This window comes from Rhinopithecus bieti, unplaced genomic scaffold (assembly GCF_001698545.2).
Source record: "Rhinopithecus bieti isolate Rb0 unplaced genomic scaffold, ASM169854v2 scaffold_15133, whole genome shotgun sequence".
NCBI lineage: Eukaryota > Metazoa > Chordata > Mammalia > Primates > Cercopithecidae > Rhinopithecus > Rhinopithecus bieti.
In genome coordinates, this window is record NW_016808815.1 from 1,090,777 (window position 1) to 1,103,534 (window position 12,758).

General features: G+C 42.2%; 1 protein-coding gene across 1 annotated transcript in view; it reads left to right on the forward strand.

Annotated features, from left to right (window-relative positions):
* The window catches only part of SLC17A8 (solute carrier family 17 member 8), a 67,458-nt gene that overhangs the window by 20,183 nt on the left and 34,517 nt on the right, over window positions 1–12,758 (forward strand). Inside the window, 1 exon segment of the mRNA XM_017887246.1 lies at window positions 3,962–4,214. Within this exon segment, the coding sequence (XP_017742735.1) occupies window positions 3,962–4,214 (253 nt within the window).

Genomic DNA, 12,758 nt, shown 5'->3' on the forward strand with positions numbered 1-12,758 from the left:
CTCCTCCTCCTCCTTCTTCTTCTTCTTCTTCTTCTTCTTCTTCTTCTTCTTCTTCTTCTTCTTATTTTTGAGATGGAGTCTCACTCTGCTGCCCAGGCTGGAGTACAGTGGTGTGATCTTGGCTCACGGGAACCTCTGCCTCCCGGGTTCAAGTGATTCTCATGCCTCAGCCTCCAGAGTAGCTGGGACTACAGGTGCACACCACCATGCCTGGCTAATTTTTGCATTTTTAGTAGAGACGGGGTTTTGCCATGTTGGTCAGGCTGGTCTCGAACTCCTAACCTCAGGTGATCTGCCCACCTCAGCCTCTCAAAGTGCTGGGATTACAGGCGTGAGCCACCAGGCCAGGCCTAGAGCATCAGTTTTCCATCCTACTTAAGTTATACATATTTGGTTGCCAGAAATTCATGGAGACTACTAGGGCGGCCCATTATAAAGTCTTATCATCTAACTGCCTCTCAGAGCTAATGGCATCAATGCTTAGTCTAGCATCCTAGACTCATTAAGTGACGGTGAGGATTAATGTAATAAAAATAGCTGGCATATGTCACTTTTTAATGTGTGGCAAGTTCTGTTCTAAATTACCTAAGTTTAATAACTCATTTATGACAATCCTAAGAACAACGCTATGAAGAAGAAACTATTATAATTCCTAGCTTGCAGATGAAGAAACTGAAGTCCAGGGAGGTTAAGTAATTAGGCTGAAGTCACACAGCTGAGTAGGCGGGAGACTCAACATTTAAAGTACATGAGCTCCTCAGTTGGACATAAATTGGAGAAGTGAGGCATCCAAGATGGCGTCAAGATTTTTTTTTTTTTTTTTTTTGAGATGGAGTCTCACTGTCACGAAGACTGGAGTGCAATGGTGCAATGTCAGCTCACTGCAACCTCTGTCTCCCAGGTTAAAGTGATTCTCCTGCCTCAGTCTCCTGAGTAGCTGGGACTACAGGTGCATGCCACAACACCCGGCTAATTTTTGTATTTTTAGTAGAGACAGGGTTTGCCATGTTGGCCAGGCTGGTCTCCAACTCCTGACCTCAGCTGATCCACCTGCCTTGGCCTCTCAAAGTGCTGGGATTACAGGCATGAGTCACCGCACCCAGCCTGATGGCTTCAAGATTTTTGCTGGAGCAACCAAAGTTGCAAAATTGTCATTACTTATGATGAGAATGACTTCAGGAATTATATATATATTTTTAGGGGAAGTCAGTTTGGACATGTCAAGTTTAAGCTGCCTTTTAGGTGTCCAAGGAGAGGTCAGATAAGGCTAGTTATAAAGATTGGGAGCTGTTAGCATATACATGGTATCCAAAGCCCAGAGCCAGCTTAGATGACCTAGAGGGCATAGATAGAAAGCAAGAGACCTGAGAACGGAGTCCTAGGCATTCTAGTGTATATAGGTGGAGGAAAGAAGGAATCAGCTACAAGAGACAAAAGAGAAGAATTAGGAGGATGACCAAGTGTTTTCCTGGAAGAACATAAAATGGCCAAGGAAGAGAAAGTGGTCAATTGTGTCAAATGCTGCTGCTAGGTTGATTAAATCAGATGAGGACTGAAAATGACCTTTGGACTGAGCCATGAGGAGGGCATCGATAACCTTAAGAAGAGCAGTTTTGTGGGCTCAGGTTGGGAATACCTGGCTGGAGTGGGTCCAGGAGAGAACAAGAGGAGAGGAATTGAAGTCATTTCTTTCTTAAAAAAGGAAAATGAGAAATAGGAGGATAACTGAAAGAGAAAATGTATTTTATTTTAGATTCTAATATGGGAGGAATAAAAGCTTATTTATAGGCAAGAGGAATGATCTATTATACTAGGGAGGAGAACATAATGGATGAAGTGTGGGGGTGGGGATTTCTGGAGCAATATTCATGAGGGGATAAAAAGGGACGAGATCTAGTGTCCAGGGAGAGGGGCTGGCCTTAGCTGGAAACATGGAGAACTGCGGATGAACACATAGACCCCATCAGTATAAATGCAGGCTGGCAGGTAGATACATCGGTAGGGAAATGGTTAGAGTTCTTTTCCAATTGCTTTAATGTTCTGGCACATTTACTAAGCTTCTACTCTGGGCTCACAAGTTGAAACTGAAAGCTCCTTCCCATGTTTTACCATCGTTTTTCACTTTGATTTCAACAAAACCCACATCATCCAGTAATTATAGATGCTTGTGTATGTGTCTTTCTTCCCCACCAGCCTAAGAGCTGGAAGAAGGCAGAGAACATGTCACATTCTCTATTGCTCCCCAACACTTAGTACAGTACCTGAGACACAGTAGGCACTTAATATATATCTGATGAACTGAATTAAATCCAGTATATTTGTTTCTCTATACTTGTGCTGGAAATTTGGTTTTCCTTGAGTCATAAGAACTTGCCAAGGTGCCAGGGGCGGTGACTCGCACCTGTAATCCCAGCACTTTGGGAGGCCAAGGCAGGCAGATCACGAGGTCAGGAGATCAGAACTATCCTGGCCAACATGTTGAAACCCCGTCTCTACTAAAAATAAAAAAATTAGCTGGGCGTGGTGATGCGTGGCTGTAATCCCAGCTACTCGGGAAGCTGAGGCAGGAGAATTGCTTGAGCCAGGGAGTCGGAGATTGCAGTGAGCCAAGAATCACGTCACTACACTCCAGCCTGGTGACAGACTGAGACTCTGTCTCAAAAAAAAAAAAAAAAAAAAGAACCTGCCAAGGTTGTCTTTCATATGAACAGGTGGGCAAATGACTTGTGTTTCATCCAAACTATTGGGTTAACCATTATATTAGCTATTTGTCACTGAATTTAATATTTATGAAAACTTGCAAGTTTTGATTATCTTTAAAAACAGTTGGACCTTAAGTGGGCCATGACAGCATCCTCAGAAAGATGACAATAAGTAAGAGGATACAACTTCCTTTATAATTGACAGATAGGGTTCAGTTTGCCCAATTGCTGTTTCTAAAAGAAGAGATAAATTCACTATAATGAATGTGCCATAATTGGAATCTATAGAGGTCAGTGAAAAATTCTACCATTTGAATAAAAGGTGCTAGAGGACCACCTCCTTAGAGGAACCATCTAAGAAGAAAAGAATATACAACCAAATGGGTGTACATTGTGATAGAAAATGTCCCTCTCCACCTCCACTTAATATTTTATTAAGACAGAAAAATTAGGCCAGGCACGGTGGCTCACACCTAGAATCCCAGCACTTCGGGAGGCCAAGGCGGGTGGATCATCTGAGGTCAGGAGTTTGAGACCAGCCTGACCAACATGGAGAAACCTCGTCTCTACTTACAATACAAAAATTAGCCTGGCGTGGTTGTGCAGACCTGTAATCCTGGCTACTCGGGAGGCTGATGTGAGAGAATTGCTTGAACCCAGGGAGGCAGAGATTGTGGTGAGCTGAGATCATGCCATTGCACTCCAGCCCGGGCAACAAAAGCAAAACTCTGTCTCAAAAAAAAAAAAAAAAAAAAAAAAAAAAAAAAAAAAAAAAAAAAAAAAAAAAAAAAAGGACTTAGAAAGATTAAGGTCAACTGTAACAGCTGGGTCGAGCAATGTGAACAAAGTCTGTCAATGCTCTTTCAGCAGGAAACTCAGTATAGCATATTGTTTTAGACATAGGCTCTGGACTTGGGCTTCTATCCTACCTCTAGTGACTTAGTTTCCTCATCTATAAAATGGCATGATGACACTGTCTACCTCATGGGGTTGTTATAAAATTTAAACAATTGATTGAATGCTTATAAAAGTCCCACACAATACCCAGAACATCAGTAGTTTTAACCACTCTAACTTACTTTAATAATAATAATATTTAATAATAAGACTTACTTTAATAATAATAATACACCCATAGTATTCTACTATGGGTCTTCCTTTTGTTTTCATCTGCTGGTACCTTTTTTCTTTTGCTTAGTATCCTTTCTTTTTCCTTTAATCCTGGCTTTTATTTTCTGCCTATCCTTCTTCCCATGTAGAAAAATCGATGGGAGCACTGAGGAAGAAGAAAACATTGAGCTGAATGAAGAAGGCAGGCCAGTGCAGACGTCCAGGCCAAGCCCCCCACTCTGCGACTGCCGCTGCTGTGGCCTCCCCAAGCGTTACATCATTGCTATCATGAGTGGGCTGGGATTCTGCATTTCTTTTGGGATCCGGTGCAATCTTGGAGTTGCCATTGTGGAAATGGTCAACAACAGCACCGTATATGTCGACGGAAAACCGGAAATTCAGGTTGGTATCAATCCATGGTGGAAGCCTTTTCTTTTGGAGACAGGGTCTCACTCGGTCTCCCAGGCTAGAGTACATGGCACAATCTTGGCTCACTGCAGTCCCGACCTGCCAGGTTGAAATGACCCTCCCATCTCAGCATCCTCCCATTTCAGCATCTCAAATGAGTAGCTCCTCCTATCTCAGCATCTCAGCATCTCAGATCAGTAGCTGAGACTACAATCGTGAGGAAACTTTTTTTGACTGCAGCTGTGTCAATACTTTGCTCCTTGAGAGAAAGCCCTGCAATTCCTTCAGTGATATGACAAAAATGGAGAGTGGCTACTTGTGCTGAGCAAAGTGATGGGGATAGAAAGGTGAACGACCTAGACTGGGCCCTGTCCTCATGGAGACTAGTAAGTGATGACAGTTTGGGGGGTTGGGGGGGTAGGTGCCATGTTGGAGGTACACAGGATGCTCAGGCTCATAGGAGAGGGCCCAGCCCAGACTTCGCTATTGTGAACAAATTCCCAAAGTGATGGCTGGACCAGGCAAAGAGGGTGTGGTGGGGTGGGAAGAAGAATGTTTGAAGAAAAAGGTATTGTGAAGGACTGTAAGAGAGAGACAGAGACAGAGACACACACACACACACAGAGAGAGAATGAGAATGCACACATACTATGTAGGTATATTTTAGGAACTGAAACAGGAACTCATCATCTTTTCTGTGTCACAGACTCCTGGTGACGACTGATGAATATTTGGCAAAGTAATGTTTTAAATTCTTAAAATAAAACACAAAGGATGACAAAAGCAGCCAATTATATTAAAATATAAATACCAAAACATTTAAAAATCACATTTGTGACATAGAAACATATGGGCTTCTTTAGTAGTACATCAGTGACTAAATCTAGCATTGGGTCTAACATTTACTGTGATTTTAAGTTGGAATGTAAGCTACTGTTGGAAATAGTAGCCATGACTGTAATACGATTTGAACATATTTACGATTTACACATGGGACAGAGTCATAGGTACTCGTCATACGACTGTGGCTTGTTGCCTACATTCATAATGGCAGAAAATGCTAAATTTTGGTTAAGAGTGAAAATAAAGGTGCATGTTTTCTTCCCATCCAAGTTCTCAGATCTGTAGGATTCCATCCACAGACTCCAGGTTGAGAACTCCCAGTGATTGGGTAGAGCACCTTGGGGTGGAGGCAGCCAAGTATATAGGGGGCTAATCATCCGCAGCCTGGTGGGTATGTAGCAAGGGGCTGCACACACGGAGTGATCATATCTGTGCTCCAGACTGATCACTGCCCCATCGCAGGGGGCCAGATTGAGGTGAGATAGGAATGGAGGCCACAGGGCCAGTTCAGAGGCCATCATAGTTACAAGCAAGGATACTTTGAAGTGACTTAAATAGTATTGTTTTAGGAATCACTGGAAACATAAAATCTGAAGTACTGAGGTTATGGGGGAAAAGAAACAAACAAAAATGTCTGCCCAGTAGACACCCCATAAATGCATGTTTCATCGTACTAAACTCACACACCGCAGTGACTCATGCAGAAATCCGTTCATTTGCAGAGAGGCATTTAACAGTTCTCTGGTCCCTCCCTCTGTTTGAAGAAACATTTAGATCACAGTTTTTTGAACTAGTGTCTGGGAAATCACTACGCTGCAGGCTGTGCCATGAAGAAGGCAGTGTGAGACCTGGAGCCCATACTGTGCTGTGTCCTATGAGACTTTCCAAGAGGAAGACGTGGTGGGCAGTATTTCCTGGACTGACTTGATCATAGAATGCTCTCTTTTGTGCCACATCTATTAGCATCATCTGGAACAGTCTCCTGCCAGGCACTGGTTTGAGAAAATTTGATTTCAATCTGTCAAAAAGAAGTCTTCAGTTGGTCTGCAAGCTATTTGTTTTTGCTTTTATCAAACAAAGAGATTATTCTGCCAGAGGAAAACAGCACCATGGAGATCCTCCTAACTAGTCTCTATTTGATGCCACAGCCAACTCTGTCCTAAAAGGATATCCTGTCTTTTGTAGGGGTGTGGGGGATAGAGGTAGAAGGGCATATTATGCATTTTAAAAATAAAGAATGATGTATATTAGCGAGGTTTCAGATGTGTATCACATGCATTCTTTCAGCCTTTTGTGAGCAAGGCCAGCTAATTAAAACTTGTCTGCTGAGGCCCAGATCAAAATGAGATGCTGTTTTGCATTTGTTTGTTGCCTGAAAAGATAGACCTCGGTCAATAGAGTCTGCTCTGAGGCATATGGAAAAGACATTTTGATAAACCCGAGCAACAATGCTAATGTGCGCTCTCTAGTTTCTATGACTGTGCCCTCTGGAGTCTTAAGAAACTGATTAAAATCTGAAATATGGTTTAAATTTTTTTCCTCTGGACTTAGGAGTAGGGATTTAGTATCAGAGACTCTAGCATAACTCTAATTTATAGCAGATTATTTCTCTCTTGTCTGCCTAGAACAAAGCTTAGATACTAACTGAGCATGTTTAACCAAATGACAAATACTTCACTAATTGTATTAAGAAAAGCTCTGAATGGCTGGTATGTTTGTTTGGTTTTTCTGTTTTAAGGGGAAGAACTAGATATTTGGCACTGAGATATATTTAAATCTTTATTTCAAAAGAAGGAGAGAAATAAGCAGTATGAATAGGTGATATTTAAAATATGTGGCATATGTTCTACAAGTGGTATGAAGAGTGATTTTAACTAATGCGTGATCAATCTTTTTTTTTTTTGAAATGGGATCTCTGTTGCCCAGGCTTCAGTGAAGTGGTGTGATCATAGTTCACTGCACCCTTGACCTCCTGGGCTTAAGTGATCCTCCCACTTCAGTTTCCGAGTAGCTGGGTCTACAGGCTAACGCCACCATTCCTAGCTAATTAAAAAAAAAAATGTTTTTTAGAGATGGGATCATGCCATGTTGCCCAGGCTGATCTCAAACTCCTGGCCTCAAGGGCTCCTCCTGTCTTGGCCTCCCAAAGTGCTGGGATTACAAGCATACACCACTGTGCCTGGCCCATATTTTAAATTTAATAGTTTTGAGTTAAAACATGTGAACTCTCAGAAAAGTGTTTGACATATAGTAAGAAAAAAAAAATGACCGAAGTTTGAGAAACTTGTGATTTTGTTTTCTCATTACTCACAGGAAAAGTCCAAAGTTCTTCCCATGGATCATGGGCCCTTTAGGATTCAGAGGATGGGCTTTGGAACTGGCCAGACCTGGTTTTAATGAGCTCTGGGACCTTGAATAAGTTGCCCTTGTGTCCTGGTCAGAGATTGCTGGTTGTAAAGAAGAGAAGTGCAGTGAAACTGGCTCAAGTTAAAAGGGCATTATTGGGGCCTGGCATGGTGGCTCACACCTGTAATCCCAGCGATTTGGGAGGCCAAGGTGGGTGGATCACCTGAGGTCAGGAGTTCTAGACTAGCCTGGCCAACATGATGAAACCCCGTATCTACTAAAAGATACAAAAAGAAATTAGCCAGACATGGTGACGCACACCTGTGGTCCCTGCTACTTGGGAGGCTGAGGCAGGAGAATCCTGGGAGCTGGAGGTTGTAGTAAGCCGAGATAAGTGAGACTCCGTCTAAACAAACAAAAAATGATAGCGGGGATTATTGTAGGTCTGTAAGGGGATCTCATGAAAGCCAAGGGCAGAAAGCAGGTCTGTGGTATATGTTTGTGCAGTCTGCACCCAGGACACAGAAGCCAGCCTGAGGTGGGACTGAAACCCAGGCTGTCCTCCACCTTGAGGAGGGAAGGGAGTCTTTATGTAATTCTTTCTGAGGCCGCAGGACAGGCCCTGCCAGAACTGCTGAACGGAGCTTTCCCTCATAGGAACTAGAGAAGCCTTTGCTAAGGTCTCCAAATTGCTTGCCCCACAGAGTCTTTCATCTGCTTTTCTTGGAGTCAGCTCCGTTTTCCCCGGTCCTTCATGGACTGCTTTCTTTCCTCTTCCCTGGCCTCTCACTGCCCTCCACAGTGGAAGTGCCTTGAGCCTTTGTCTTGCCAGGAAGCTGATTTACTTGGCCCTGACTCTGTGACTCCATGGGACTTATTTGGGTTCAAGAGGGCACTATTGTCTAACTAGAATCTCTGGGGGTTTGGGTTGCTCTCTCTCTCTCTCTCTCTCTCTCTGTGTATGTGTGTGTGAGAGAGAGAGAGACAGAGAGAGAGAGAGAGGGAGAGAGACAGAGACAAGACAGACAGAGTCAGAGACAGACAGAGACAGAAACAGAGACAGAGACAGAGAGATGGGGAGAGGCTGACTGGCTGAGCCTAGCGTATAGCTTGGCTGTCTTGAACTTTTTTTTTTTTTTTTTTTTTTTTAAAAAATTTTTTTTTTTTTTTTTTTTTGAGACAAAATCTTCGTCTCTTGCACAGGCTGTAGTGCAGTGGCACAATCTCGGCTCGCTGCAACCTCCACCTCCCCAGTTAAGGTGATTCTACTCCTTAGGCTATCAAGTAGGTGGGATTAGAGGTGCATGCCACCACGCCTGGCTCATTTTGGTATTTTTAAAATAGAGATGAGATTTCACCATGTTGGCCAGGCTGGTCTTGAACTCCTGACCTCAAGTGATCTGTCCACCCCAGCCTCCCAAAGTGCTAGGATTACAGGCGTGAGCCACCACACCTGACTGGCTTGGCTCTCTCTACTCAGGTGTCCAGTCAGCTGTGTTGGTCAGTGGGGGAGAATCCTATGTTGCTGGGGAAGGTGGAATCCTCTCAGAAGTGTGAGCAGACAGGAACTGACATTTCTAGAAGTTCTTTGCTAACCCTCATTGCCCTTATTGTGAAATGGGAATAAAAGGACTACTCTGAAGATCAAATAAGCTTACCTATATTAAATGCCTATATTAGTTCCCTGAGGCTGCCATAACATATTACCAAAAATTTGATGGCTTAAAACAATAGAAATTTATTCTCTCAGAGCTGTGGAGACAAGAAGTCTAAATCAAGGTGTTGGCAGCACCTCACACCCTCTGAAGACTTTAGCAGAGAATCCTTCCTTGACTCTTCCAACTTCCAGTGGATGCAGCAGATCCTCGGTCTGGGACAATGTCACTCTCATTTCTGCCTCCATCTTCATGTGGACATCTCTCTGCGTGTTTCCTCTTTTGTCTCAAATCTCCATCTGTCTTTCTCCTATATATAAAGACACTTGTCATTGGATTTAGGGCACAGCTGGATAGTCCAGATATCTCATTTTAAGATTCTTGACATTTTCACATCAGCAAAGATCTGTTTTCAGATAAGGTAGCATTTATAGGTCCCAGGGATTTGATGTGGATATCTTTTAGGGGCCATTTTTTTGGCCTTTCACAATATCTGACACAGTGTTTGGTTTACTATAGTGATGGTCCATATACAGGGCCATTATTTTTTTTAATTTATAATTTTAAAAAATTTATTGTGATAAGAATGCTTAACATGAGAGCTACTGTTTTAATAAAGTTTTTAGTGTACAATACATTATGGTTGACTGTAAGTACCATGTTGAATAGAGATCTCTAGAGCTTGTTCATTTTGCTTGACTGAAACTTTTTGCCCATTAATTAGTAACTCCTCATTTCTCCCTCCCCCAGCCCCTGGCAACCATCATTCTACTCTTTGAGTCTATGAATTTGACTATTTTGGATATGTCATGTAAGTGGAATCATGCAGTATTTGTCTTTCTGTGAGTGGCTCATTTCACTGAGCATAATGTCCTCCAGGTTCATGCAAGTTGTTATATCTTGCAGAATTTTCTTCTTTGTAAAAGATGAATAGTATTCCCTTTTTTTTTTTTTTTTTTTTTTTTTGAGATGGAGTCTCTGTCATCCAGGTTGGAGTGCAGTGGCATAATCTTGGCTCACTGCAACTTCTGCCTCCCAGGTTCAAATGATTCTCCTGCCTCTGCCTCCTGAGTAGTTGGGATTACAGTCACGTGCCACCACGCCGGGCTACTTTTTATATTTTTAGTAGAGACGGGGATTCACCATATTGGCCAGGCTGGTCTCGAATTCCTGACCTCAAGTGATCTATCTGCCTTGGCCTTCCAAAGTTACAGGCATGAGCCACTGCGCCTGGACACATTTTCTTTATTCATCTGTCAGTGGGCGTTCAGGTTTTTTCCATGTCTTGGCTATTGTGAATAATGCTTTAGTGAACGTGGGGGTACTCATATCTCTCTGAGATCATGATTTCAACTCTTTTGGATAAATACCCAGAAGTGGGATTGCTAAATCATACAGTAGTTCTGTTTTTAAATTTTGGAGGAACCTCTGTACTGTTTTCCATAGTGGCTGCAGTCATTCCCACCAGCAGTGTATAAGGGCTTTATTTTCTCTTCATTCTCACCAACACTTCTTGTCTTGTTTTGTTTTTGATAATGGTCATCCTAACAGGTATAAAGCGACGTCTTATTGTGGTTTTGATTTGCATTTCCCTGATGGTTAGTGACATTGACCACCTCTTCATGTGTCTATTGGTCATTTATTCTTCCTTGGAGAAATGTCTATTCAAGTCTTTAGTCCACTATTATGATTTTAATGGGACTCAAATGACAATAAAAGTCAGTTCTCAGCAGCCTAGGGGCTCTTCTTCATTTATTATTTTTCAGAGATTGACAGAAGCACTATTTCTCCAGAGAGAAAGGCATGAGAAAGGGATGTTGTGACTGACAATTAGCAACTGGTTGAAGTGGGAGTTAAAAGGGTCTAGTTCTCCCTCTGTCTTGGATCCTCAGATAATTCTATGGATCTTGGCAAAGAAGTCTGGTCTCTCCTTAGTCAGAAAATCAAGTCTCTCCAAGCAATAGAAAGAATATCGTGTTTTGGGGTTAGGCAGATGAGAGGTTTTGCATCCCCTTTTCCTTGCAAATAGTTGTATGACCTTGGACAAGTAAATTAATCTCTCTAAGCCTTAGTTTCCTCATTTGCAATTACCTCTAAGTGTTTTACAGATTAAAGGAGGAAATCTATAGAAAGCGCCTCAGTGAAATCATATTCCACCTCTGCTCAAATTTTCCAATGGTTTTCATCTCTCTTTGTCTAAAAGCCAGAGTTCCTATGATGTCTTAAAGAACCCTTCATCATTGTAACCTCTCTTGCATTAACACCTGTTCTCTTCCTCCTCGTTCATTACCCTCCAGCTGTACTGACATACTACTTTTCCTCTAACACACAAGACACAACCCTACCTCGGGTCCCTTGCACTTGCTGTCTCTCTGCCTGGAAAGCTCACATCTCAGATGACCATATGACTTGCTCCCTTCCTTTCTTTAGGTCTTTACTTAAAACTCATCTTCTCAGTGAAGCCTTTCCTGGCTATTCTGTCTAAAATTTACCCCACCTCACTGTCATCCAATACTTCCTATTCCCTTCCCTGCTTTATTTTTTCATCTTATCGCTGGTTACCATCTAACTCTGCCTATAATTGTTTATTGCCCGCTATCTTCACTGGCATCTTCAAAAAGGCAGGAGTCACTACGGCTGTTCACTGCTGTACCCCAGTGCATAGAACTATGTGTGTTACATAATAAACACAAAATACAAATTTGGTGAGCTGATTTGAATTAATAATAATTAGCTAGTTCCTTTTTACCATTGAGCTTCAACTTTGTAATTCGTAAAATGAGAGAGTATAGGCCAAAGTGACTTGGACTGTGAGCTCCTAGAAGGCAAAGACAATGCTGATTTGAGTCTGTATTTACACTGTCCAGCACCTAACGTTGCATTCAGGAGGCACAGGATGAACGTTGAACAGATGGGCAGAGAAATATGTAACAACTTGTGACAGGAAAATAAGCTGTGATGAAAATTTATAAAACATAGTATGATGATAATTAGGAACCCTCTTACTCCATATTTGCATTTTGATATCAAAAAGCTTTACAAAGCCATTCATTTATTCATTCATTTGGCGAATACACACTTGGACCTTCTATGTTCCCAGGCATTTGATTTAGGTACTGAGACTATAAGTCAAACAGGACATAGCTACTATCTTAGAGTTTCTTGGTACCCTGTGTGGGAAATTGACATGTGGATATCCATTCACTGAAGACAAGCCCAGGAAAAAGGGACCAGTTCGATTTGGGGGATTCAGGAAGCTTCCTCTGAGGAAGGACCATTTACAATGAGTCTAAAAAGAATAAGTTACTTTACCTGGGAGAGAACATGAGGAAAGGGATTCCAGCCCTAGAGAATCACATTTTCAATGGCCTAAGAGTTGTGGAAGGTTGTGTTGTTGCCATTGCCATCAGCATTGTAACAGTATGACTGTTAACGTTTATTGAGTCTACACTGTGTGCCAGTCACTATCCTAATCTGCTACATGCAAAATCTCTAAGCAGAGAGATAACCCACTGGAAATATTCATGCCATTTATCCCCACACATCCTATGGGTAGGTAGAATGGGCTTTATTGTCCTCATTAAGAAATGAGAGACTTAAGACTCTAATTCTCTTTGTGCTATCACTGAACTGGCATCTGAATAATGTAGCAAATAGTAGCCCCCACAAAACCCCATTTTTTGCTTTCTTCACA